General features: G+C 43.9%; 1 protein-coding gene across 1 annotated transcript; it reads right to left on the bottom strand.

Annotated features, from left to right (window-relative positions):
• Window positions 1-637: 637 nt before the first annotated feature.
• On the bottom strand, window positions 638-18,371 carry ntn5 (netrin 5). The gene is made up of 7 exons (XM_066681127.1): window positions 18,132-18,371; window positions 10,210-11,603; window positions 9,733-9,921; window positions 8,689-8,838; window positions 4,807-4,860; window positions 3,417-3,497; window positions 638-3,305 (listed from the first exon to the last, which is right to left on the bottom strand). Exons 2-7 carry the CDS (start codon window positions 11,588-11,590, stop codon window positions 2,560-2,562), a joined length of 2,601 nt encoding a protein of 866 aa, XP_066537224.1. The 5' UTR covers window positions 11,591-11,603; window positions 18,132-18,371; the 3' UTR covers window positions 638-2,559.
• Between the last annotated feature and the right edge of the window lie 9,390 nt (window positions 18,372-27,761).

The following is a 27,761-nucleotide window of genomic DNA, read 5'->3' as shown; positions in this document are numbered from 1 at the left end:
GGGTGTTTATCCCACACACATCCACTGTGTAAGTCAGTTAACGTTCGTCTGTCTGTACTCATACACCCAAGCTTGTTTAAACACAGAAAAAACAGACCCCCTGAAGCACCACATTCATCTTGTGTGTGTGTGTGTATATATCGAGTGTGTGTGTGCGGGGCCTCCATTGGTGTGAAGTATGTGTTATGTGATACACACAGTTGGCTCATAGACAAAATAGTGAACATGTCAGTATAAAAGCATGCATGTATGTGAGTAATACTTGAGGAGCCATTTGTGTGTAGTGCCAGAAGCAAAGAGCTTTACTGCTGAGAGCACTTCATATCACAGACAGAACGGAGACAGGTGCGGCCTAGACAAACACAGCAGGTGCATCAGCCCTTTCCTTTTCCCCCTTCTTCACTCAAACTAAAGCTCTCACACACAACTGGGTTTAAGAGGTACAGCACTGCTCATAACTACATGGTTATCACACGTCAGGCCTTGATTTTTACACACACACACACACACACACACAGACCACATGAAGAAATGATAAACACGTTTAAATGCACATTTACATTTTTTATTGTGAGGTAGGGTGTTACATTTGCTACAAGAAAAATATATAGTGCTCTCACATTGTAAAATCTAATAGATGGCCATTAACTTTATAAAAATCTGCTGTTTATAGGTGCAAAATCACGAGGAAGCCACGCTATTCCCCTCGTTTCACACGTTTCTTCAATGTCCTTCATTAAGCAAAGACAGCGACGATCATTACAGAATTAGGAAGTGTGAAAGCCATGGTAATAAAATACAGTTCAGTGTCGTACCACCACAGGCTCGCCATGGTCTCACTGAACTGGGCCGATCAGTCAACGTTAAAGTGAGCTTGTTTCCGTTCTCTCGGCTCCACTGACCGTACAGGTGCATTTAGTACGTAGTTCTACACTCGGACTGTGTGCCATGTGCTGCTCTACATACTTTGTAACCCCCCTCTCGTGCCATTGGCTGATGATGTAAATGCAGACAGGACCACTCCAGAGCAGCTATTATTTAAGCACTGGATAATTCTCAGTACTGCAGTGACACTGTGGTGATGTTGGCCTTGTGTAGATCAGACTGTGTCCACTCCTTTATCACTCCATTAGACACACACACCTTGTTCGCCACTTTGTAGATGAGAAGTCAGAGACAGTAGCTCGTCTGTTGTTGGTTCTGCTCTAGTCCTGCATCAGTAGCGTGAAAGAACACCGCACACAGGATGCTGTCGATTAGATATATTTGGTTGGTGGAGTATTCTGAGCACCAGCACAACACCCCGCCGCTCGCTTGCGGTGTGAGACAGATGCCACCCAATTCATACCAACTCTAGTGGCTCTGATCATTGACGAGGTGTGGGGGAGAGTTCTAATAATGAATGCTGTGAACCACAACGTGCGCTCGTGTGTTCAGTGGCGCTGATAAAGTGAATAACACATAGGTCATTTTATTTGTTGTGGCAGATCTTTATGTACACCTCTTTTAATTTGATAAAGATATTGTGCAAAGCGCATTATAAAATAATAGAGACCTGTGTAATAATGCATATGTTTCTAGACATCAGAGAACAACACACACTTTCACATGAGACCAGCTGCTGAAACTGAATCAAATAACGATCAGAGATCACTAGTTAATCACCATCAGCCGTTTAAAACGATAACGTTTCCTGGGGTCCAGCACTAATATAAACTGCAGGGTAGTGGTAACTGGTACAACTGGTGACCTGTTTTCACAACAAAGGCGTCCACACTGAGACATAAAGATCATTAAGTTCTGTTTGACGTTTCTCACCTCTAAACCTAGGTTATATAACACTTTACTGGTAGGTAGCCGTTCACGTCGCCTCACCACTGCATTTTAAACTCACACTTAAGGTCATTGTAATAAGGTCATTGTAATAGCTGCAGACTACAGTTGTCCTCTAGGTCCGAGGAAATGGCACATTCGCCTATTAGCCGATAGCCAGCAGCACGTGGCAGTTCTACAGTTAAAGACCGTAGTACGTCTGTTGCTCTGCATGATGTTGTAGCCTCTCTTCAGTGTTCAGACCTGACAACCCCCACAGAGCAGAGCGGGTATTTGGGTGGTGGAGCGTTCTTAGCACCGAGGAGTCACAGACATGGGGTTCCAGCGAAGTCTTTGTACGTCATTCACCGGTGGTCAGTCCGGCCGTGAAACTGAGGCAGTGGAGCAAACACAACACACACCACCACATCAGTGTCATTACAACGCTTAGAGGAAGAGGCCACTGAGTGGAACATGTTATGTTTGTCCTGTCTGCATCGTACCCACTGAAGAAAGGGGTATGAAGAGCAACACAGGGACCGCAGTCTGTCGTCGTAGAACTACAGCGAATAAATAAGGTGTCTTTAATGTAGCGGGTGATGGCTCTAATAGAGGAGATAAACAGACGAGTCGTTCGGCTTTGGCTCATTCGCGGGACTGAATAATAACGAAAGAGTAAAGTCTTGAATGTGTTAATGATGTAGAAGTTCTCCGTTTCTTCACATTTGGGTTCAAACTGTAACTGCTCTAAACGGATGATAGTGAAATCTCTCTTTCCGTTGCTGCAGAGCTTTCTTCTTTGTGTTCGTCTGTGACCGAAGGCGGCCATGTTGGGCAAACCGTTGGGAAGTGGAGGTGCTGGTGCTTACTGTTGGGCGGACTTGTTTTTTCAGGAACGTCAGAGGGATTCTGAGTTTCCTGTGAGAAAGTCTGAGTGTCTTTTAGTGACAGGTCTACGCTGGCTCTGTGTTCTCCGAGTGTGGAGTCTTCATGTGTGTCCAGAGCGTTCACGGTGGTGACTGGTTCTTCAGTCCTCGCAGGCAGGTCATAGTGAAGGTGTGGCAGGGGATGTATCCCAGCCTGCAGTTTCTCAAGGTGCGGAGGAATGTATTCCGTATGGGCCTGTAGGTGAGACTGTGTTTGAGTTACGTTTGCATGTGGAGGGCATTTCCCTCTGTTGTCCTGCCCACGGAATCCCCTTAACTTTAGACTCCAGTGTTCTCTCCACTGCAGGGCCATGGTAGAACGATCAGCAACCAATCGCTTCTCTCCCGGGACCCAGCTTCTTTTGTTTTCTTCTGCACCGATCAAAAGGAAGATCCTTCCGACTTGTAGAGCAGGGCAGCCACAGCCCAGGTCACGGTCAGGAACCCAAATGGCCTGTGGGCCTCGCTTAACCTGCGATGACCCAACACGGAACACTGACTGCACCCACACAGAGAACTGCCACCATGGACCGGAACGCTCTTTAGCCCTGACCTGCACCTTCAACACTGACAAGAAACGAGACAAGGCCATCAGGAGGGATATCGTTCCCATTAAAGGCTAGATTTTACGTTAATAATTGGATAAACTTCATCAAATGTTGCCTTTTTTGACCTCACCATAGTCTTTGAGGCAGAAAGTCTCTAGATTCATTCTGACTTTCACTTCCGAAGGCTTGCAGTAAGAGACACACTCCTCACCTGAGGACACGAGGATGAAAGAAAAGAGAGAATAAAAACAGCGTGGATGAGGTTAAAGAGAATTAACAGCAGTTCAAACTCATTAATAAACAAACCCTACATTTAAAATAGAAATAAAACTCAGAAAGCAAACATGTGCGAATCAGTTAAACCCTGTATTTATTTGAAAACTCGTACAAAGATAGCATTTCAAATGTTGTAACTGAACAATTTAAAAAAAGGTGGGACAGGACAACAAATGACTGGTAAACAAACCTTCACCTGTTGGAAATCATGGCTGAGACATCCTTTAAGAGTAGCTAAAGATCATCCTGCACATAGTTCATTAGCCAGCATCCTTGGTCGTATGGTGCATAGGTGACTTACACATCTGTGAAGGCACTGTTAATGCTGAATGATATTTACAGGATTGGAGCAACATACTGCAGACCCTGTCTTTCTCAGGTTTGTTTATGTTAGCAGGCTAATACCAGTACACATTTTGCATGGACTACAACAACACTGTCCTGTAACAGAAAAGCCCGGGTGCTGATCTAGTTCAGAACCACGGAAAACAATGAAAAGCCCAATAACACAGAACCAGAGCTTTTACTTTCAAAACTTCATTAACTTGTTTATTCAGTTCAGAGTACAGCGATAAACATGTCCCTGTCCCAAATATTCTGAAACGTGGTGGTATCCAACTCCAAATGGCCACTTACGAAAATATAAACATCTGAAATGTCTTTGTTGTATTTTCAATTAAATATAGATTTTAACGATCTGCACATCATTGCATCATCTGTTCATTTTCATTTCATTTCACTTCTGATGCAGGAACAGCCTCTAAACTTCAAGGATGTTGAAACATTTCTGTGAGGACTTGATGGCATTCAATCAAAAGAACAGGTCAGGTGCTGATGTAGGATGATTACTGCTGCTACAACACATCAGATCTATATTGGATGGAGATGAGTTCTATTCGTTTACAGTACAGTGCTGGGTGGCTTTATACCTCTCCTGCTGACACTTGGCATTGGATGTTGCAGCTGATTAATAATGTCCCATTTCTAGGCAGATTTCTAAGCTGCACCACTGAACCTCAGTGTACACAGTAAGATAGTTTTTAATTATAAGTGTGGTTTACAAATGTTGGAAATCAAGTTTCATTAACCGAAATACACAAACACACCACAAGAGGGCAGTAGTTGAAAATAAATCAGGCCTCATCAAAAAAACAAAACAAAAACAAACAAAATAAATAAACAGTGCGTCAAACCTGAAAACCAACCATTTAATAAACATTAGAGAGAACTGAGAATAAAAATACCTCTGCTGTACTGGGGCTGGTAAACGGGGGTTGGGGCGGTAACCTCGGGGATGCCTGGAGACACAGAGAGGTTAATGGTAAAAGTGACATGTTTATTTATGTGCCTTTGATTTTGTCTTTCCTCTTTCTCACACCTCTACTGTGTGTGAGCTCTTTAATCCCAGTGGTGGCTCATTAGTGCATACTGAGCGTGTGTGTGTGTGTATCTTTGTTTCTTGCATGGGCGCCAGTGTGTGTGTGTGTGTGTGTTGCCCTCCACTCTGTGTGTGGTTGCCCTCCATGATTCCATAGGCATGTGGTATGCTTATGTCAGTAACTAGTGCATGGTTGTCAATGTACATGTCTGTATGTATATCCAGATGGGCTTCTACACGTGTGGTCCTTCAAGAGTGTGATGAGGGGATTTTCTCTCTCTCTCTCTCTCTCTCTCTCTCTCTCTCTCTCTCTCTCTCTCTCTCACACACACACACACATTTTATCCATTAAAGTTCTACAGCACTGTAGAACGGCCATATATTACCCCCGTATCTTGTCTTTTGCCCATATCTCTGACACAGTTGTAGCAGTGACATCTTATCCCTCTTCTCCCACATATTAACTCCGTGTCTGATGTGTATATAGTCTGTATAATATTGGGGACTGTATAAGTACAATGTGCAATGGCAATAAAACATTCATTCATCCACACGAATGATTCCATCTTTGGGGTCTCACTTATATTACTCATACAAACATATCATAACATGTCCTCACAGACAGTCACCCGGAGGAAACCCACGCAGACACAGGGAGAACACACCACACTCCTCACAGACAGTCACCCGGAGGAAACCCACGCAGACACAGGGAGAACACACCACACTCCTCACAGACAGTCACCCGGAGGAAACCCACGCTGACACGGGGAGAACACACCACACTCCTCACAGACAGTCACCCGGAGGAAACCCACGCAGACACAGGGAGAACACACCACACTCCTCACAGACAGTCACCCGGAGGAAACCCACGCTGACACGGGGAGAACACACCACACTCCTCACAGACAGTCACCCAGAGGAAACCCACGCAGACACAGAGAGAACACACCACACTCCTCACAGACAGTCACCCGGAGTAAACCCACGCAGACACAGAGAGAACACACCACACTCCTCACAGACAGTCACCCGGAGCGGGACTCGAACCCACAACCTCCAGGCCCCTGGAGCTATGACAGAGACACTACCTCCTGCACTGTGCTGCTTTAACTAACAAAAACTACAAGAATATTTCGTTAATATTTTAACTAATTTGATTGTATTCTGTAAATAAAAGCAATTTTTTTATTTAATGCCTGCAACACATTGATGATTGGTTAGAAAAGGAGCATCCACAGAATGCTATGTAAAATAACGTATGAAGATTCAGGGAATCCAGAGGGTTTTAGAGGGGCATATGCTGACCTTATAGTGAGGTTATTTTCTGAGAAGTATGTGGTTATTTAAGACAACCCCTGACCTAATTCCACATGTGCTACAATGACTGTAAAATAATTCGACATTAAATTAAGAATTTCTCATACAGTAATAAATATATTCAGTTGTACGTCTCAGTTAAATGACAGCTCAAGAGAAAGGAAAGAGACTCTTGTTTATTTGGCATTTTACAAAATGTCACATGTTTTAAGGTGATGCTTGTAGATTAATGATGTTTGGAGATTCTTTCTTAGACTGAAAGTTGTAGAGATCATCAATCAGGTTCAAATGTGGTGTTCCTGAATTCACTATTTTCTCCTGTTTCACTAAAAAAAAGAGAGATTTCCTTCTAGCAGCAACCAGGGGCTTGTAAAAATAATGTCCCTCTTTGCTTCTCTGACCCAGAAATATTCCTCACACTTTTAGCTGTTATACACAGAAAGACCCCCCGCGCTCCTCTGGGTGTCACTCTAATAATACAGCGCAGCTCGGCTTCCCAAAGATGAACGAGGGCATTTCCTGCTGGAGAAGAGGGGAGAACGCTCCGTGGCTGGCCTCGCTATAAATAACGGCGCCTAGCTGAGCTCCGGTAAAACAACAAACAAGTCCGTCTTTCACTGAGCCTTTCCCCGCGAACAAGTATGCGGCTGCAACGGGCCCCGCCGCCTCTCAACAGGTGCTTCCCGCACGTACAGTCACCGACGCTGCAAGTTCAAAGCGCTGGCGTCTCGCGAGATTAAAACTGAGCAATGCGCGCGGATTATCGCGAGCAGTCGAGTCTCAGCGAGAATAGCGTAGGGAAATCCAGCAAAGCCCGTTAACCGTGAGGACAGGAGTCCAGCCAAACCACGACTTAAACAATCTGTCCTAATTACACCAAGAGCGTTCAATGTCAGCACATACCGCCAGAGTCAGTCACACCAAGAGAGAGGGGCGTGTCCGTTTATTACCACCGCGCTTTCTGCCTCAGTTAGCCGCCCTTCTAGACTTTTCCATTTCGAGGCCCACCTGTTTGTCTGTAGGAAAGTGTCAGGGCGCTCAGAAAAACCGAACTCAACATGTGTACAGTTTCTAAACACAGCGGTGTGAGTGTCTGGTTGCCCCTGCTATATGTAACGTACAACATAAAATTAGACATGGCTAAAATAAACGTGTTTGGTACCAGGATTCAGGCTTTAATGCTGGCAATTTACATGGAATGTTCCTGCAGCACGGTTTGGTTCAACAATCACAACGCCAACAACAATGAAGGAGCTTTCAGCCCTGTTTTTATTTAATGTTTTTTTTATATGAAGCTATTATGAGCTAGATCTGTTTCTAGAATTTCCAGTCTTCTGTCCCAAGTGATTATTTGTAATGATTGTGTTCCCCGTTAATGAGCTGCAGCATTGATTTCTGGTTTATTTCAAAACATGAGAAAGCCTTTTAATACGACAACACTGCCATTTCCAGTCAGAGTGATATACTTCAATACATTTATTCATGATTATTGTAAACAAGATGCCTCTTTAAAAAATGGAAATCCCGTTTATGAATAGGAAAATACATATGTGATGGACATTTAAAAGATGGTAGTTTTTATAAAGAAATTGACCAATGGTGGCACAGTGGTGCAGCAGGTGGGTGTCGCAGTCACACAGCTCCAGGGACCTAGAGGTTGTGGGTTTGATTCCCGCTCCGGGTGACTGTCTGTGAGGAGTGTGGTGTGTTCTCCCTGTGTCTGCGTGGGTTTCCTCCGGATGACTGTCTGTGAGGAGTGTGGTGTGTTCTCTCTGTGTCTGCGTGGGTTTCCTCTGGGTGACTGTCTGTGAGGAGTGTGGTGTGTTCTCTCTGTGTCTGCATGGGTTTCCTCTGGGTGACTGTCTGTGAGGAGTGTGGTGTGTTCTCTCTGTGTCTGCGTGGGTTTCCTCTGGGTGACTGTCTGTGAGGAGTGTGGTGTGTTCTCTCTGTGTCTGCGTGGGTTTCCTCCGGGTGCTCCGGTTTCCTCCCACAGTCCAAAAACACACGCTGGTAGGTAGATTGGTGACTCAAAAGTGTCCGTGAATGTGTGAGTGTGTGTTGCCCTGTGAAGGACTGGCGCCCCCTCCAGGGTGTATTCCCGCCTTGTACCCAATGATTCCAGGTAGGCTCTGGACCCACCACGACCCTGAACTGGATAAGGGTTACAGATAATGAATGAATTGACCAATGACAATTTCTTTTCTAGAATCTTCAGCCCAATATTGAACATTTTTGGATGCCACGTGACCCATTATGACTGTGATGATTAGTATCCTGAATTCAGTATGGGTTCTCATAGCACAGAGGTATACCCAGGCTATGTTGTAACACACCGAAGCATGGAGGTACTTATCAGAGCTGGGCATGGAACAGGAATATTGTAGTTACATGTTTTTCCTATATTTTAAATGCAAGTGATACTCACGAATGCAGGGCCTCAGAGAAGAGTGTCCTTGTTTGTATCCTGGAGCACAGCGGTTACATCTCTGCCCTGTCACTCCATCCCTGCACAGACATTGTCCTGTGGCCGAATTACACCAGTGGCCCACTGCTCCCAGAGGGTGACACTGACAGACTGGAGGAGAGAAGGGCATGAGGAGGAGAGATCAGAGCTCGGGGGCTCAGTGAATCTAGGTGAAATCCTTTAGGAATGCAAACACAGGTAAAACACTCACATTTAAAGCATATTTCAGGCAAGTGAATGCAGAAAAAGGAGAGGAAAGAGTGCTAAATATGAACTGGAGCAACAATGTAAACACCTTTGGGAAGTGGCATAAGAGGACATAAAAAGGCAGCCTTTAGTGTCACTTTGTTGCTGACTCCTGGTGAAACCCAGAAGATGTGGCAGAGAGCAAACAGGAAACACAAGCGAGCAGCTCTGGATCAGCTCATTCTCCGCTTATTAAACAAACTTCCAAAGGCCTTATAAACATTTCAGTGCTTTCCAATGAGCAGTCTGAACATTAACACAGTGTAAATCTACCACGTCCTCTGCATTTTAAATAGTTTTATCAAGTTAAAGTCAAATATTTAGATGTTTGCTCTCACCTCTGAAATTCATAGAATGCAGGCTATGATTTAGACGTTGTATACTTTTGTCAGCATTTTGATTCCACATTAATTTATATGTAAACACACAGGAGCATGACACAAGCATGTCTGTGCAGGAAGGCCGCACACAGAGAGGGCGAAGTGGAGTTATATTAGGATTGAAAGTTCCTATAAGCATGCCACGGTCATGACAGCTAAGGCCAAATGTCACAGCACATTCCAGCTCTCGCAGCCTAGCCATAACACAGACACACATTCTCACTCTGTCTCCGTTATACACCCAACACCCACAAGCCCTAACACCAGCTCCTAACACACCAATACGAGAGCTAAAATATTGTGTGTGTGTGTATAAATGTTTATTATATTTTTCCAGTGTACACCACACAGTCACTCCCAAATACACACAAAGACTGACGTTGGCAGGCCTTGCGGTGGCTAAGGGACTTGCTGTGGTCCCGTGTGTATCCATTCTGGCAGAACTGGCAGTGGCGTCCGGCTGTGTGGTGCCTGCACTTCAAACACACTCCTCCACTGACCCGGCCTGACTGCTGAAACACCTCCATACTGAACCTGCATTTTGTTGAGTGGCTGTTACAGTTACATGCTGTAAGAGATAAAGACAGAGGCAGTGACAAAAGATGGAAATCAAGAAACAGAGGCAAAATTAGGCACACAGGCCCTGTTTACATTTGGAATTAGCATCTGTCTTAAGTGATCCCAATATAATTTGAGAGCATATTTAACCCTCTACATGCCAAATATTGTTGTTTATAAAAGCTGCATTCCAAAAAATCTCTAAATCACAGCTGTTCACACGGCTGTCCTCTAAAGATCGTACGTTAAAGCCCCTAAGAGTGAAGCTGTATGTACATACAACACAGTCGTAACTCACGGACGCACGGGTGTGCCTGGGTGGGTGTGGCCCGTTGCCAAGGGCGATCATAATAGAACGGCTGGCAAACATCGCAGTCAAGTCCTGCTGTGTGATGCTCGCACTGGCACACTGCATGACCCTGATTGTCACGGCGACAGTGGGAGGCGTGGCCATTACACTTGCACCTGCCGCCCACCTGAACGTCAGAGAGGGCAAGGGGGAGTCTGGGGGAAGTGGAGAGAGAGGATGGGGAGAGATGGTGGCTGGCCTTGTTTCTCAATCTGGAACGAGACCTTTCACTTCCAGCGTTTTTCCTTCTCCTCCGCAGCTCCCTCCCCTTAGAACCCTGTCCTCTCCCTTCCACCGTCCAACCACATCCACCGTCCTGGCACGGCTTCCACGGGGCGTCTTTCTTGCGGCCTCTGCCTTTGCCTCTGCCCACTTGAATCTCAGTCTGCTTGCGGGTCACGTTGTGTCCATGTTCTTGTAAAGAACCCTTGTTGCGGTTTCTCCGTAAAGATTTCTCTGATTTCCCCTCTTTCCTGCGTCGCTTGGGTTCTCTGCTTTTAGTTGTAGCGCCTCCCACCCTCAAAACATGTTCCTGCCTTTCTCTCTCGCCTTCACCCTTAGCTCCGAGACTTTGTGTCAGAGACCCGTCCACGTCACTTGGTTTCTTTTCTTGTAGGACTTTTTTACCGTAATGGAACACAACCTTGATGTCAGTGGCAGTCACCCAGTCTTGGAGCCCAGGACTGTATTCAAAATCGGCTGAGGAGGGACGTCCATCCAGGGTGGAAAAGGCCAAAACAACCCCTCCACTGTGTTTTTGCAAGGGCCTCGGGTCTGAACACAGAGACTCGGTCTCCTGGTGCCTGGTCAGGGCGACAGACTGAGTAGGAAGGCCAAATTTCCCCATGCAGTCACTGGAGTAGAACTGTAAGGGGCGCCAGCTACGACCGTAGTCCATTGACTTCAAGATAGATACGGCAAATGGGTCAGCGGGCTCGGCCTGCTGGCAGAACTGCAAGCTGACATAGGTGACCTCAAATCGTCGGCCGAGAGGCACGGTAAAAGTCCAGTCTCCAGCAGCTGACTCCTCAGGACCCGTCCAGCAGGTGAGGTTGTGGGGATTATGGAGGTCTGTCAGTGAAGTGATGTTCCTCTCTATTCCATGCACCAGATCCTCAGCAAGGACCGGAACTCCGTAGGCAGCGTTGATGAAATCGGAAAGACAGTGTCGTGGACGGCCATCCAGGTGGTAACAGGGGTCATGGGGAGACGCCCAGCGGAGTGGGGACGGAGAAAGAGAGGGAGAGAGGAGAGACTGAGGGAAGAAACTGAGGAGAAGTGGAAAGAGGAGAGAGAGGGAGGTGGAGGGGAGGGAGTGATACTGGAACATGATGTCATCAGGCCTGAAAAAGAGGGAACAAAAAAGAAAGAGTAGATTCAAATGAATAAAAAAGAAACCAGGGTCACATCTTAACAGGAAACAATAATGATGGATTTATCTGACGCAGGAATGAAGCCAACTAGAGCAAGAGCATTACGAGATCTGTTTTCAAAGACCACACCACCTGTGCCCCGATTGAAAACATCCCCACACATGCCGCACACTCCAGAGGATTGAAGTTAACCATTTTACAGCAATAATCCCAACCAATCAGCGAGCAGTCTTTCAGTGGGGGGCTCCCTCAGTCTGTTCTCTGTCACAGAGGCCAGTCTAATGCAGCCTTTTATAGCAAATTCAACTCGACATCTTAGGATGCAGACGCCATGAAGCGGGGATGAGGGCGATGGAGTGTGTGAACATGGAAGCGAATTCTGTGAGGGATGACAGAAAGCATGAGAAACAGCTGGCCCACTGTCCCAACCCCTACACCATTCATCAAATTTATAGGCATCCTCTCTTTCCTAATCCAAACCTGCACAGAGCAGGAGGAGAGGGAACAAAAAGAACCCCGGTGAAAAACTGCAGCCATATACACTGTTAAACTGCAAGGTATAGAGTTGGAATGCAAATATGGAGAGAGAGAGAGAGAGAGAGAGAGAGAGGGAGAGAAGGAGGGAGAGAGAGAGGGAGAGAGAGCGAGAGAGAGAGAGGGAGAGAGATAGAGAGGGAGAGAGGGAGACAGAGAAAGAGGGAGGGAGAGAGAGGGAGAGCGTGAGAGAGAGAGAGAGAGAGAGAGGGAGACTGAGAGGGAGAGAGAGAGAGAGACAGTGAGAGAGAGAAAGAGGGAGTGAGAGTGAGAGACAGAGAAGGAGGGAGTGAGAGAGAAGGAGGAAGAGAGAGAGAGAGAGAGAGAGAGAGGGGGGGAGGGAGTGAGAGAGAGAGAGAAAGAGAGAGGGAGAGAGAGAGAGAGAGAGAGTGAGAGAGAGAGAAGGAGGGAGAGAGAGAGGGAGGGAGAGAGCGAGAGAGAGAGGGAGATAGAGAGGGAGAGAGAGAGACAGAGAAGGAGAGAGTGAGAGAGAGGGAGAGTGTGAGAGAGAGAGGGAGAGTGTGAGAGAGAGAGAGAGAGGAGGAGACTGAGAGGGAGAGAGAGAGAGGGAGAGAGTGAGAGGGAGGGAGGGAGAGAGAGAGAGAGACAGTGAGAGAGAGAAAGAGGGAGTGAGAGTGAGAGAGAGAGACAGAGAAGGAGGGAGTGAGAGAGAAGGAGGGAGAGAGAGTGTGAAAGAGGGAGAGAGAGTGAGAGAGAGAGAGAGGGAGGGGGGTATTTTGTGTTGACAACAGTTTGTTGCTGAGTAAATTATAATTACAGCTATAATGAGTAAACCTGTCTTTTATATGAGTTTACAGTCCCTTGTGAAGAGAATGTTGTGGCGTAATTACGACAGAGTATTGAGTGTTTTAGAGCACCGTTTCCAAGGCTGTTAACCCTATGTATCTATGACGTCTACTACTCATTAATGTAAATGGTATTGATGACATTTTTAGAGTGTGCAGTTATGATAGACCCAATAGGTTTTAAGAGGTTTAAAAAGAAGGAATGAGAGGGAGGGTAAAGCTGAAGAGAGGGTGGAAGATGGACAGCTGGCTTCAGGGAGCGAGGGGAAGAGGGCAGACTCAGAGATTAGATGAGAAAACTCAGTGACAGATTTACTGATTGAATGTGAGAAATGCATGCTGACCTGGAAGCCTCATCGTGGCACGTCCTAAAGTAGAACAGACTGCAACTATCCCTCAGCCAAATGTGAATAACTCTCTATCTCCTGCTTCTCTCGGAGACCTCAGCTTCTTATTTATTTATTTATTTATTTATATGCCGAGAACTTGACACCCAGGAAGGTTGCAAAATCTTGCCCTCAGTCTCGACAAACAATGCTCCCACTTTTCCTTTAACAGTGTGATATACTGCTTTGTCAGCTCAGTGTGTGAGACGAGCAGCCGTGCCAAACCACCCCAGACACCACAGGTCCGACACGTCAAACCCGCTGACCGTTTAAATCATTAGCTTCTTTGTCCGTTCAGAAGGTACCTGAATTAATGAACTGTTGAAAAGATATTTCCACAGTTAACTTCATCTAAACAAGTAAAGTCCTTGGTCCAGAAACACTTCTCTTGGTTCATCCGATGTGTGGTCAGCAAACTCTCTCTCCTCGCATCACCTGCCCCTATCGTTCTAGGACTATTCCTAAGTGCTGATGATTGATGACGTCCTAACAAGCGTTTGACATTGACAGCAGAGTCAGCAGGGCTGCATAAACCGGCCCGGTTGGAGAGAGGGGCACTGGGAGGGTAGTCACCGTGCTCAATTAGCTCACTGCCTGAAATCTGAGCAACCCTGGGGGGCAAAGGAGCAACACCAAGGGAGAGAAGGGAAAAAAAAACCAAGCCGTTTCTTGCATTCACTCACTCTGTCTTATTTCTGTAAAACTCTCATTTCACACGCCGTAAAAATGAAACACATTCTTAAAAAAATGTCTTCAGTTCTGGGCTTTGAAACTGTCACTGCAACCATCTGCCATCGCTCTGTCCCTCTCAGGCTGTCCCTTATTCCAGTCAAGTTGTGACCTGCCCCAAGGGAAAACATGGGTGAATACGATCCAACACTCATCCACATGAACTGATCGTCTGATTAATTGGCTCTTGGGTTACGACATGGAGTCTTCATATCAGCAGGAGTGAGACGCTGAGCTGCAGAGTTGGCGAGAAGGTGGTGGAACTGCAACAGCCCAGAGACTCAGTATCACAGTGTTGCACTTGGTTCATTTACACTCTGTTAATTAAGCACCGCCCGTTACATGCAGCGTACTCAATCCAATGCACCGTGATCTCCAAGAGTTCGTAGCTTAGTCGGTAGGACTCCGGCCTGATCTCCATTCCAGCAGATATGGTTTCCACAATTTATCCTGCGCTTTCCATAAATTCACACTCGACACTTGGCAGAAGGAGTCAGAAGCAGAACTCGATCCACATCAGCTCAGTCAGGCTTTGAAGGTGATAGGGCTTCTACTTTAGCTCACAGGCCACAATAAGTTAGCAGAAAGACATGGAGGAATTGGCGCAATGATTTTGTGTAAGCTAAGGCATGTAGACCACGCAGCGAGGCATAGCTTATGTCACATGAGCCAAAGAACGGGGAAATATTTATTATAAATTATCATTTTAATCAGGAAAATAGTTCAAATAAATTCAGTGCCACAGGGTAAAGCCATGTCCAGTGTTTCGTAATCGTCGTACGCAGCTTTACCAATGGTTTTATTAATTAGTCAATAAATGTGTTTTGTTTGTAACACTTTTTAACAAAAATAAACCTTCCAAACCTCACATTTGTGAAATATTGATCATCCGAACAAGTCATGGTTGAGGAACAGAGGTTAAACAAAAACACATATGGAACGCACGCTGCGTATAGGGCCCCGGCAAATTAGCGAAGGCCCCCTCGCCTCGATTTAGAGAAATCAGAAGATGAAGCGAAACTATCCTTCAGGAAATGAAACAGACTCCACGAGAGCAGCAGTGAGGTAAACCTGTGACTGTTCTTCACCATATAATAGTCTACGAACCTAGCGTGAATGTACTTAGGTGTGTCATGCACTTTGAGCTGCTCTCCATGAACTTAAAAGCCTCGCAGTGCCACAGTATCATGAATCAAACTTTGAAGCAGAAAAATGAACATATCCCGATGTTTTTCTACGGTCCAGTACTCGTTTAAACTTCCCCAGACACACAAGTACACTCTAAAATGTCCTTAATATTCCATTCCACCTTAAAGATTGACGTAGTACTTCCAAATTTCAGATCCACCTTAAATTCTGCCGCGATATTTCCACAGTCGCTCTAACACCGGCAAATTTGAGGTTTTCGTTAAACACCTTAAACAGTGAAGCAGTTACAGGTGCCTGAACAACACTAGTGCATCACTGAAGGTGACACAACGCTGCAAGACGGAGAATAAACAGTTTGCTTCTTGCTGCAGCTGTGTATTTATATAGTTTTTTTATTTTTAATAAATATTGTAGCCAGTTTCCTCATTTTCTTATTGTAAATGCTTAGGTTTATGAATAACATGAAAATCACCATGAACTTAAATGCATTTACTTCCTTAAAGTGATACATTTCAATGAAGAGGAAATAAAGGCCTGATATTTTAGACTTTACCAAATGTCTGCGTGTCATATACACATTAAAAAAGCTATAAACATTGATCAAACACAACACTGAAGTCCATCTTTAGTCACTGATCAATGCCCAAACACATCTCTGTTAAAATAGTGACATATTAAAAGTTATTTCCATGAAACAATTCCTCAAGGCAGTTTACAGGTGGGTAGCAGATCTAGTAAATTACCATTAATCTCCGTTCATGCCTCTGCCACTCGTCTGCAGCTTGAAAGCTCTGAGTTGATGTGATTAGTTCCTTAGGTTTATGACATAAGAAACTCTTACTCTCTGAAGGTTGAGGCTGACTTTGGAACAGGTTCAAAACAGAAAGGGTCAGACATTTCACTGATGTCTTATTTTGTGTATAATACGTTTTTATAAACACTGCAGATAAAACGAATAACACGGAATATCTCTCGCCACTTGAACAGACCATTCTTAGTGAGTGTTGGAAGAGGGAAACATAAGGATCTGAGAGACCTTCAGAAGAACCACATTGTGAAGGAACAGTGTGCATTACAGCTCGATGTGTATGGAGCTGCATAGCCCCGGACTGTTCAGAGCCCCGACCCGTGTTTACTGATGACAGCACGGGCACTGGGACAATGTGAGCATCAGAACTATGAAAGAAGGTGGATGAATCATGTTGCATTGTGCACCAGGAGACACCATGGGACAAAGTCATTGTGATGCTCAGTGTTTTTCATGGAAACCTGGTTCTGGCATTGCTTATTTTAGCATGGATTTCCAAAACATTATTGCTGCACCCTTCATGGCAACAACATCCTCTGATAGCAGTGGTCCTTCTCAGCAGGAAATTACACCCTGCCACGCTGTAAAACCAAACGTTGAGGAATGGTTTAAGGAACATGACCAAGGAGTTCAAAGGCCTCCAAACAGTGCAAATCTTAATCCAGTAGAACATCTGTGGGATGCGTGGAGGAAAAAAGTCTAATCCACGGAGACCTGACCTCACAACTTACAGGACTTTAAACATTTGCTGCCAACGTCGTGAGGCCAGACTTTACAGGACACAGAGGTGTGTTACAGTCCAAACCTCGATGGGCAGGGCTGGTCTGGCAGAACGAGGTGGACGTACATAATATGTGGTTTTAATGTTATGGCAGTTTGGTGTTTGTTCATTTAGAGGTCTATGTCCTCTCTTAATACGAATGGATTTTGCAGACGTTTGGTTAAACCTTTTTATTCTGAAGGCATGTGTGTATCTGTCAGCTTCAGCGGGTCCTAAATGAAATCTCCCTCTCCCTCTCTCTCAGTCAGACTCAGGACAGCTGAAGGAAAATGACTGCAGAGATCTGACCGTGGAAACCTGCAGTCATTCACAGTAATTACACCCAACTGCCAAAACAACTTCCTTTGGTCGCTCTTCTAAATGAATCAATGTTTCATGTTTGCTTTGAGAAATGAAAACACGTGGATGTTTACACTGGAGGAATTCATCCATCCATTGTCTGTAACCCTTATCCAGTTCAGGGTCACAGTGGGTCCAGAGCCTACCTGGAATCATTGGGAGCAAGGCGGGGAACACACCCTGGAGGGGGCGCCAGTCCTTCACAGGCCAACACACACTCACACACATTCACTCACACACTCACACCTCCGAACACTTTTGAGTCTCCAATCCACCTACCAACGTGTGTTTTTGGACTGTGAGAGGAAACCCACGCAGACACAGGGAGAACACACCACACTCCTCACAGACAGTCACCTGGAGCGGGACTTGAACCCACAACCTCCAGGTCCCTGGAGCTGTGACAGAGACACTACCTGCTGCACCACTGTGACGCCCTGCATCATAAAATCCGTTTCCTAAATTCAAAAATGAAAGAAAATTTTAAAAAAATTTGGAAATACTTAACACAATTAAACCATGAAAGTGATAGTCATCTTAGGTCACTGTCAGCAGAAATAACTCATGTCCTCATCCACACAGACACAGAAAATGCTGATGGCCTTGTTACTGAAGCATGAGACTGAACTATGAGGGACCACTAAAATGAACAGAACAGAACTTAAGCAGAGATGCAGATGAATAGAAAGCTTAGAGCAATAAACGATATACATGGAACCATCTGAAGAAAACCAATTATAAAGCATCCACCACCATTTTTTCTCAAGCAACGTTACTCTTTCCTGTGTTATACAATACATTTAAGAAATGTCAGAGAGCACTGAGACTATTTCAGTTCAGTGACGTGGTCAGTCAAAGGTTCATAGGCCTTTGGTCATTTTACAATAACAGTTTTTTGACTAAACAAATTGGAAAGTTTATTTTTCAGTGAAAACTCTATTCACTTTAATCTAATATAACACACACCTGCTGCGTGTAACTGTCCTTTAATGGAGCTGCCGGCCTCGGTGACGGAAACAGCACGTGGGGTGAGTTCATAACTCTTTACTGGAGCAATGACGGTGGCGGCCCACAAACAGAAACACGGCTGCGTTCCGGTTTGGAGCTCCTTCGTCTGTCACACGCCCAACCCCCTGGTAATGGGCTCCAGTGCTGCCACCATCTCGCACGTATCTGATTGTAAGGAGTCTGCAGAGCTGATAGTAATTAGGCCTCAGTTCACGTCAGAGATGTCCATGGCACTTCCATGTGCAGGATTCAGGTCTGAAGTGATGCGCTGTTTTTACCAGGGGCTGGTCCAGACAGGAGACTCATAAATCTACAACCTGTAAATAGACACTTATATTTCTGAAGATCTGACCCAGCGCTTTAAGCTGCTGCAGGTCTGAAACTCTCAAATACAACTCTGAATGACGTATACTTCACTGATTTATCAGTTCAACGTTTATTTTATTCTGGATTCATTACAGAAACTTTGTTATTTATTCAATTAGTTTTTCTCTCTTTGCCTTGTTTTTTTTAAAAGAAAACACAGCTTTTAGGTTCAGTATTTTACACCAAAAGATTGAGGAAAGGGCTTCTAACTTCGTTTAATGTGCCGCTGGTTCATTACTGTGTTCACCGTTCGCTCCGCAGTTGCGTAAAGTCTTTTTTTTCTGTTGATAAATATTTACCGTTAACACGTAAATAACGTTATTCGGAATTTGCTGCGGAACGCAGAGTCGTACAGAAATTTAAACGTGTTCCGTGTGAAAGGATCCGGAAAGAAACAAATAAATATAATGCCTTAATATTTCCCTCACGTATTAATTTACCGACGCTGTAAAATCAACACTGCACAGACGTTTAAAAAACGTTTTTAATAAACCGAGTAATGATTAAATTATTGTTTTATGTTCGACACTGAAGGTTTTAAACTGATATTTTCATTTGTTTAATAGTTAAACATGGGTAAGAGCGCTGAGAGGGAAAGAAAAATATATATAAATTTGATCACAATTTAAACCATGATAAACATTACGCAACCGCTTACAACGTTTCCATAGCAACAACCGCTAAGAAAACAAACTACAATAATAATAGTAATAGCAGTAGTAGTAGTAATAATAATTAATAATAATAACAAGAACGTTTATTGCATAATTTCACATAAAATCACTTCGAATGTCGTTATTTTAATTCGAATTAGAATTTTTGGCCTCAGCTGCGTGTGTGAGACAGTGACATTCTGCAACAGAGGCCTCGGACTTAGGCCTTGTTCATGATTTTAGTGAAGCCCTGACCGAGAGAAGTCGTGTAAAGGAGAAACCATATGGAGAGAGAGAGAGAGAGAGAGAGAGACTATCCCACGCTAGTATCTTCGCTCAGGCCGATGTCAATGCTGAGAAACAGATGAAACTGAACGCGCTTCCTTCACAAATGTCCAGTACAATATTCCCCCACACAAATTACCCGCAGCTCTCCGGCAAAAGAGGGTAAAGAAACACGTGTTCGCGGAGTGTTGAAGCGTTCAGAGCAGGGAACATGTGGCGGGGACATTATTAACATGAAAATAACCAAATAACTCTCTTCATAGAATCTCCAAATAATAACACAATCCAACGCGCCTTCGACGAGAACACAGTTCCTCACAGGCGCTCTCATTAAACACGGCATTCCTTTTTACGACGATGTTGTGTGCGGTTTGAATTAAACGTGAGTTTGGCGTCACGGCTTTAATCATTATTTAATGAAAAGCCTGTTTTATGGATTTTTAATCACAAGCAGTCGGATTTATCAGCTGCTCGGACGTGTCCCCCGCGTTCGGCCACAGACAGCGCTCCGAGGACGGAGAGCGGAAATTAGAATTTTCTAGAAAATGAGTTTCTGCAGCTGGGGCCACCTACCTGCCTCAGAGCCTCAAATAAACCTGCCCTCACTCGGAACAGCACACTTTAATAAACACCACATTATTAACCCAACCACGTCCACTTCCAGAGGATTTATTATTTAAGCCACTCTCTCCGTCACAGTTTAAAACCACTGAGCTTTTCATTTGAATCGTCCACTTTAATAACTGTTTCCGGTTAAACCGCCAACTCTGAATAACCGCCATTCCGCATTATCCCTGATTTAAACACATCTTTATATTGAGATATTGTTCGTGAAGCCGTTATAATCATCTCCCCGAGCAATAATTTTGGCGTGTTTTGAGAAACACACTTAAACACATCTCTGCCCAGATCTCTGTGATTTGGTCTTCAGCTTTAAACTGACAGATGGGTTTTAGATCAGCGCTGTTCCCGCTTCATTTAACGCTAATTACAGCCGCAGTTTTTTGGCCTAATTTGCTGTTTGCAAGGAATGTTTTCTTTTTAAGAAATTCCGTTCTTCTGTTAAATTACAACACAACACACGACCTACGAGAAATGAATGATTATTAATTACAATAATAATAGTTATGTTATTAGGACATTATCTTTTGCTGGGTGTATTTAATAATTTAACGTTTTTCCTTTTTTATCACTGTTCTTTTTATTGTTATTTTTACTTTAACGTTTTAAAGATTGGTTTCTTTGAATTTTGAAGGTGGACCATTGATGTGGTCAAATAATAAATGTAACAACTACAACACTATAACAACAACAACAACAATAATTATTATTATTATTATGACAACTATAAGCAATTTAATAATGATTTGTCCGGTAGATTAATATCAGTTTGTAATAATATTTAATTTGACAAATTCAGAAGCTCGTTTTCTGTTTAAAGGCGTTCGGGAGCAGACGAGACCGCCGTTCAGAACCGTTCAGAGAGTGACGGCGCTCAGTTGAACACTTTTTGACGAGAAACGCGTTTTCCTGAACTTTTCTAATTCTCAGAATCAGTTTTAATACATTTTTTATTTTTTAATAATTTCAGAAAAAGAGGTCCGTGCGCGTGTGGAACACTTAAGGCTTAGAGAACCCTCATCAGGTTCTTCACCGAGGGAACGGTTCTCCCTACATTCGCTTTGGCAGAAGGGGGTTCTTTAAAACGCTCTAAAAATAAATTCAATTTCAAAAATGTTTCTATAAAAATGTAGCCACTGAAAGATTCTTTATTGGATTTTTCTGTTTGGCCTCGCCCCTGTGTTTTTAAACATGTAACAGTTTCATTTAACGTCTGTAATGAATTAAACTGAGCTTTCATCGCAGTTTTAAGCTGAACGTTCTCGCGCCTCGATTATTATTATTATTATTATTATTATTGCAGATAGAACGAGTCCCTGGCTTTAAATCGAGCAGTAAACGGAAAACTGGTTAAAGTTGCTCTCGCTTTTCATGGAAGAGGTGCAGAGATCTTCACTCTCTCTCTCTCTCTCTCTCTCACACACACACACACGCACACGCACACGCACGCACACGCACGTTTGTAAATGTGACTGTCCACTCGATGCAGATGTGTTTAAGTAGAGAACAGAATGAGGGAAACAGCTCGCGCTGAGCTCTTACCATGTGCGTGTCAGTGCGCGGGTCGCTCCACCAGCGATCAGTCGATCCTCATCAATAAACACAGAGAGAGAGAGAGAGAGAGAGAGAGAGAGAGAGAGACGCACAAGTCTCTGGTGAAGCCACTTTACTGTGAAGCATGGGCTCAGGGCGGCGTGACGTCACACTTTACACCCCACACACACCCACACCCACATGCACACATGCGCGCGCGTTCCGAGAGAGAGACAGAGAGAGAGAGAGGTCTCTTAATGGTACGTTCTGCAATAGAACGCCGACAAGAACGCGTCTCTTAAAGGCGCTGGTTACAGTTTGATTCCCGACGAGATGCAGGCATTTGATCTGCAAAGTTTTTACTTCTGTTGCGCTCCACTGCGGACTTCAAAACTAACAGTTCTATTAATCAACACGTAGCGGTAATGTACTTCCTCGTGGACACGGTTCCGGTCCGGAATACTGTAACCTACAGCATGTTTGAAAACCGTAGAAGGACGACAATAAAATGTCTTGAAAATACACTTTCCAGATGTTTTCAGACGCCTGTAAACGGTCGCGGTGTGTCCTGAGCCTATCACTGGGTAAAGAACACACACTGCGTGGGGAGCCAGCCACCACCGGACACCTCACACACACTTACTGCACTTCCAAATAACCAACCCACCTACAAACGCGTGGCTTTGATTATGGGGGGGGCTTGAAGGAAACCCAGGCAGACACGGGGAAAACATCATTCGAGGCGGGGTTGACCCTATGACCCCGGAACCCTGGAGCTTGCAGCGCCACCATGGGGCACATAGCGGCTATTACTGCTGCGCTGGGGGACTGCAACCTTTTATTAATAGTGACTCCTCCTTTTTTCATTTAAAGTTTTGTATTTATGCTGAACTCAATCAACAAACAAATATAACTTGCTTTACTCATTTAAAAGGCTTCTCTTCTTCACACAAACAGCACAGTGACACTCAGCGGTCATTATTTTAACAAAAACAATCTAAAACAAGCTACACGTGTCTCTAAATGGTCCTTAACTTGGACGAATGACTGTAGGTAAAAACATCATGGCTCTTGGTGTAAAAAATGGCAATTCTGAACTTCCTTATGCTTTAAAACATTCACACAAATTCACACAAATCTTTATGAAAAATCATTCTAAAATACGTTTGCTCTTTCCCCCACACAGCCCCATTCATTTTCACTTTCTCCTGTGCAGGGAGTTTGCAGCTCGGGGAACTCAAGTGTGCTCTTTAAGGGCTCATAGCCAGAATTGGAAAGCAGTAGCCCTGAGGCCATCAATTTAGTGTCAGGTGAACGCACAAGTGAAAGAACACTTGACCAAACAGTGAGCTCTGGAGATGAAGTGAAGCTCATACAGATGGAAATACTACAGAGAGAGAGAGAGAGAGAGAGCAAGGAAAAAAGAACAAGTGAATGGTAAGGAGAGAATAGTCGACTTTCCCAGAGTAGTCCCATAAAGCTGATTGATGACTTCCCTTGAGGACCATTTCCCAGGTGTGTGTGTGAGTGTGTGTGTGCTTGCTTGTACACTGCAGCCTACACTTTGATGAAACTGGACAAGAGACAAGCACAACAACTTTAACTAAGAGGTGAACGGTGCAGTGACGACTGTGTATCGTGGTTAAGCTGGAGCTCAGGTTGAACTAAGTTAGGGGAAGAACAGTTAGTAGTAAATCAGCGTACACTATGAGAAGAGCAAGAGAATGCACCAACAGCTGTGTGTCGAAACCCCAGTTTACAATTCTGGATTTGTTTTTACTCAGAGGAGATTATACTCAGCTGCCTAAGGCACAGAAACATGAGTTATTATCTATTTACCTGATTGTAGATCTATATATATATTAGAACACACCACACTCCTCACAGACAGTCACCCGGAGGAAACCCACGCAGACACAGAGAGAACACACCACACTCCTCACAGACAGTCACCCGGAGGAAACCCACGCAGACACAGAGAGAACACACCACACGCCTCACAGACAGTCACCCGGAGGAAACCCACGCAGACACAGGGAGAACACACCATACTCCTCACAGACAGTCACCCGGAGGAAACCCACGCAGACACAGGGAGAACACACCACACTCCTCACAGACAGTCACCTGGAGGAAACCCACGCAGACACAGAGAGAACACACCACACTCCTCACAGACAGTCACCCGGAGGAAACCCACGCAGACACAGAGAGAACACACCACACTCCTCACAGACAGTCACTTGGAGGAAACCCACGCAGACACAGAGAGAACACACCACACTCCTCACAGACAGTCACCCGGAGCGGGAATCGGACCCACAACCTCCAGGAACCTGGAGCTGTGACAGAGACACCACTGTGCGCCCAGCTTTAGTTTTAATCCTTTATATTTTTGAGCTTCAGAATGGCTCTCGTCAAACCTGATCTTTTACCTCGTGTGCAGATTCTTACACTCACACAAAACACAAGTTTATGATTATTATTATTTAACAGAACAAGGCTCACTCATATGTTTGTTATCATTTTGATTTGGTCAATTCCTGAACGTATTATTTATGTAAATTCTATTTAATTTTTATGCACTTTCCAGTTTAAACATCTAATCAAAGCCCAGGGGGGAGGCTCCTCTCTCTTTTGCCTCATTTGGGACGTCCACTCTTCAACCCCAAATCGTTTTAAATACTGTTGCCTGTAACAAAACCAAGCCGTGTTTGTTTTGGAAGAAGCAGTTCAGCAAGATCTTTATTTTCCTTAAAGACTAATGAAAACTGGAACCTGTGGAGCACAGCTGCTGATTGGAGTGCCAATGAAATACACGGCATGTCAGTATTAATTACATAGATACGCTCCCACAACATTCGAGACACAGCGATCGAAAGTATGCAACAACATAAAGGGAAATTCCACAGACCTGATATCCAAACAAACCCATGCCTAGACAAAGAAAACATTATCTAATGGCAATTACTGTGGTATTTAATCCTGCCTCCAATTAAAAGCAGCGTTATCTAAGCAACTGTATAAACACAAATGATGCCACTAAGAGAAGAGACAGAAAGTAGGCAACAAAAGAAATTGCCTTTAAGGACTGGTAGCTGTCATCCAGTGATTTCTTATTCATTAAGAAAACATTAAGAAACCGAACAACATCCCTGTGTTTTGAAGAACGTTTCACAATACATTCCTCACTAAAGCCCAAGCTTGTTGAGGAAGGCCGTGTTCATATCAACAGTCACAAACCTGACTGTGTACCGCTCTCTAAGTTCTACACTAAACGGTCAAAACTATGGACACATTATTTTCCAAATGTTCATTTTCCGAAGTGAGGTGTGTTTATGAGTAGTTTCTTTTGTGTTTCCTCACTTCTCTTTTCCTGTAGCGTCAGGTATCGAGGATTGAGGAGTATTTCTGGACACACTCTTTTTTAATAGAGTTGTTGAATGGAATGCACAGTGCTGGAGGTTTAATAGCTTTTAGTGTGTGACCATAAGGTTGACCACATGTGAATGAGGGCGGGTGGCTGTACATTTATGACACATTTTTAACATAATTACAAGCTAGAAAATGTATATAACGATGATTACGGTTCCAGAACTCGCACAGAACATCGCACAAATGTTTTAAAGCCTTAATCTTACAATGTGTCTCATGTAACATGACAGCCTAGAAGTTCATTCATTCATTGTCTGTAACCCTTATCCAGTTCAGGGTCGCGGTGGGTCCAGAGCCTACCTGGAATCATTGGGCGCAAGGCAAGGCAAGGCAAGGCAAGGCAAGTTTATTTATAGAGCACCTTTCATACAGAAGCAATTCAAAGTGCTTTACAGAAAAAGAAATTACATTAAAAGCCAGAGTAAAATCATAAATTCCAATAAGACAATTACATAAAAAGAGTAAAATGATTAAAATGATTAAAACAATTTAAAATGACAATAAATGAAAAGAAATAAAAGAAATAAAATGCCGTTACAGAAAAGTGCAGAATATTTTAAACTGAGCTGTAAGCCTGCTCAAACAAGAGAGTTTTAAGTCTTGATTTAAATGTGTCTAACGTTGGGGCACTTCTAATATTCTCAGACAGCTGGTTCCATTTAAAAGTGGCATAGTAGCTAAATGCTGCCTCTCCATGTTTAGTTTTGACCCGAGGCAGGACTAACTGACTAGTTCCTAAAGATCTGAGATCTCTGCTCGGCTCATATCTCTGTAGCAGATCTGATAAATACGCTGGTCCTACCCCATTGAGACATTTATAAACCAGTAATAACACCTTAAAGTCTATTCTATAACAGACTGGTATCCAGTGTAAGGATTTGAGGATGGGGGTGATATGATCTCTTCTTTTGCTCCGAGTGAGAACTCTGGCAGCTGCATTTTGAATCAGCTGAAGCTGTTTAATGGTCTTTTTTGGAAGTCCAGCTAAGAGACCATTACAGTAATCAATCCTGCTAGAAATAAAAGCATGGATAAGTTTCTCTAGGTCTGGTTTAGTCAGAAAATCTCTAATCTTACTGATGTTCTTAAGATGGTAAAATGCTGATCTAGTAACCGCTTTAATATGACTACTAAAACTGAGATCTGAGTCCATTGATACACCAAGGTTGCGAGCCAGTTCTTTAGATTTGAGGGCTCTCGAGTCCAGATACGTAGCCAATCTTTGTCTCTCAGTGCTATTCCCAAATAGTATAATCTCAGTTTTATCTTTATTCAGCTGCAGAAAATTGTGTCCCATCCAGTTTGTGATGTGTTCAAGGCACTTGCTTAATAAGTCAACTGGGCCAGAGTCGTTTGGGGACAGGGCCATGTAAATCTGAGTATCATCTGCATAGCTGTGATAGGACAGCCCATAGTTCTGTAGAATCTGGCCAAGAGGAAGCATATATAAATTAAATAAAAGTGGACCAAGAATAGAGCCCTGGGGGACACCACAGGTTACTGGCATGTTCTCTGAAATATTATTTTCTATTTCTACAAAGTAGTTCCTGCCTTCCAGGTAAGAAATGAACCACTTCAGGACTGTTCCTGAGAGTCCAACCCAGTTTGCGAGTCTATCTATAAGAATCTTATGGTCAATGGTATCAAAGGCAGCACTAAGGTCAAGAAGTAATAGAAGAGATACCTTTCCAGCCTCTGTATTTAAGCGGATGTCATTAATTACCTTGATTTACCATGAATTACCTTGAAGGCAGGAATACACCCTGGAGGGGGCGCCAGTCCTTCACAGGGCAACACACACACACACATTCAATCACACACTCACACCTACGGACACTTTTGAGTCGCCAATTCACCTACCAACGTGTGTTTTTGGACTGTGAGAGGAAACCCACGCAGACACAGAGAGAACACACCACACTCCTCACAGACAGTCACCCGGAGCGGAAATCGAACCCACGACCTCCAGGTTCCTGGAGCTGTGTGACTGTGACACCTACCTGCTGCACCTACCTAGAAGTTAATTCCTTTTATTAAAAGGGTAAGAAAAGGCTGCAGTGGACAGCTGATCCAGCATTTATTTCCACAGACGATGTTAAATTCCCCATGAACTTTAATTTTGTTTAACCTCGCTTCCAAATATACCCCCATTCCAAAAATCATGGCATTTCAAGCGCGAGGATATGAGCTGCATGAAGGTAACTTTCACGGTGTTTGCAATAAAGGGTCACAGACATCGTAACCCAAATTCTTTTCCTTGAAACCATTTATGGTCACAGTATGTTTATGTGAAGACGAGAGGACACTGTGAATCTGGTGTAGAGTGTTTTAAGAGTTATACTGTCCCCTGTCACACGAAGCTATCTTTAATAGTTGAATAATCAGAATCTGAGGCCATGTTTAAACACCTGTGAACCTGGAGTGAAAGACCAAACCATGTCTACTTTTCTTTTCTAAGGATAACAGTGTTCTTTAATTCCTAAATATATCTCCATCATAAAATATACAGAGGAAGAAGACCCAACAAAAAATGTTATGATTGTTACAGACAAACAAAATAAGACTATGTTGTTCATAAATTATTTGAGCCAATGAGATTTCTCCAATGCCTTTTAGATTAAAGTATCTGGAAAACTAGCTGATAGATTTAGCACACCCACCAGAGATGACTAAACACTTAATCTGAGCTGTACTT

Source organism: Hoplias malabaricus, chromosome 9 (genome assembly GCF_029633855.1).
Source record: "Hoplias malabaricus isolate fHopMal1 chromosome 9, fHopMal1.hap1, whole genome shotgun sequence".
Lineage (NCBI taxonomy): Eukaryota > Metazoa > Chordata > Actinopteri > Characiformes > Erythrinidae > Hoplias > Hoplias malabaricus.
The sequence above is the reverse complement of the archived record's forward strand: the minus strand, read 5'-3'. Positions and strand labels throughout refer to the sequence as shown.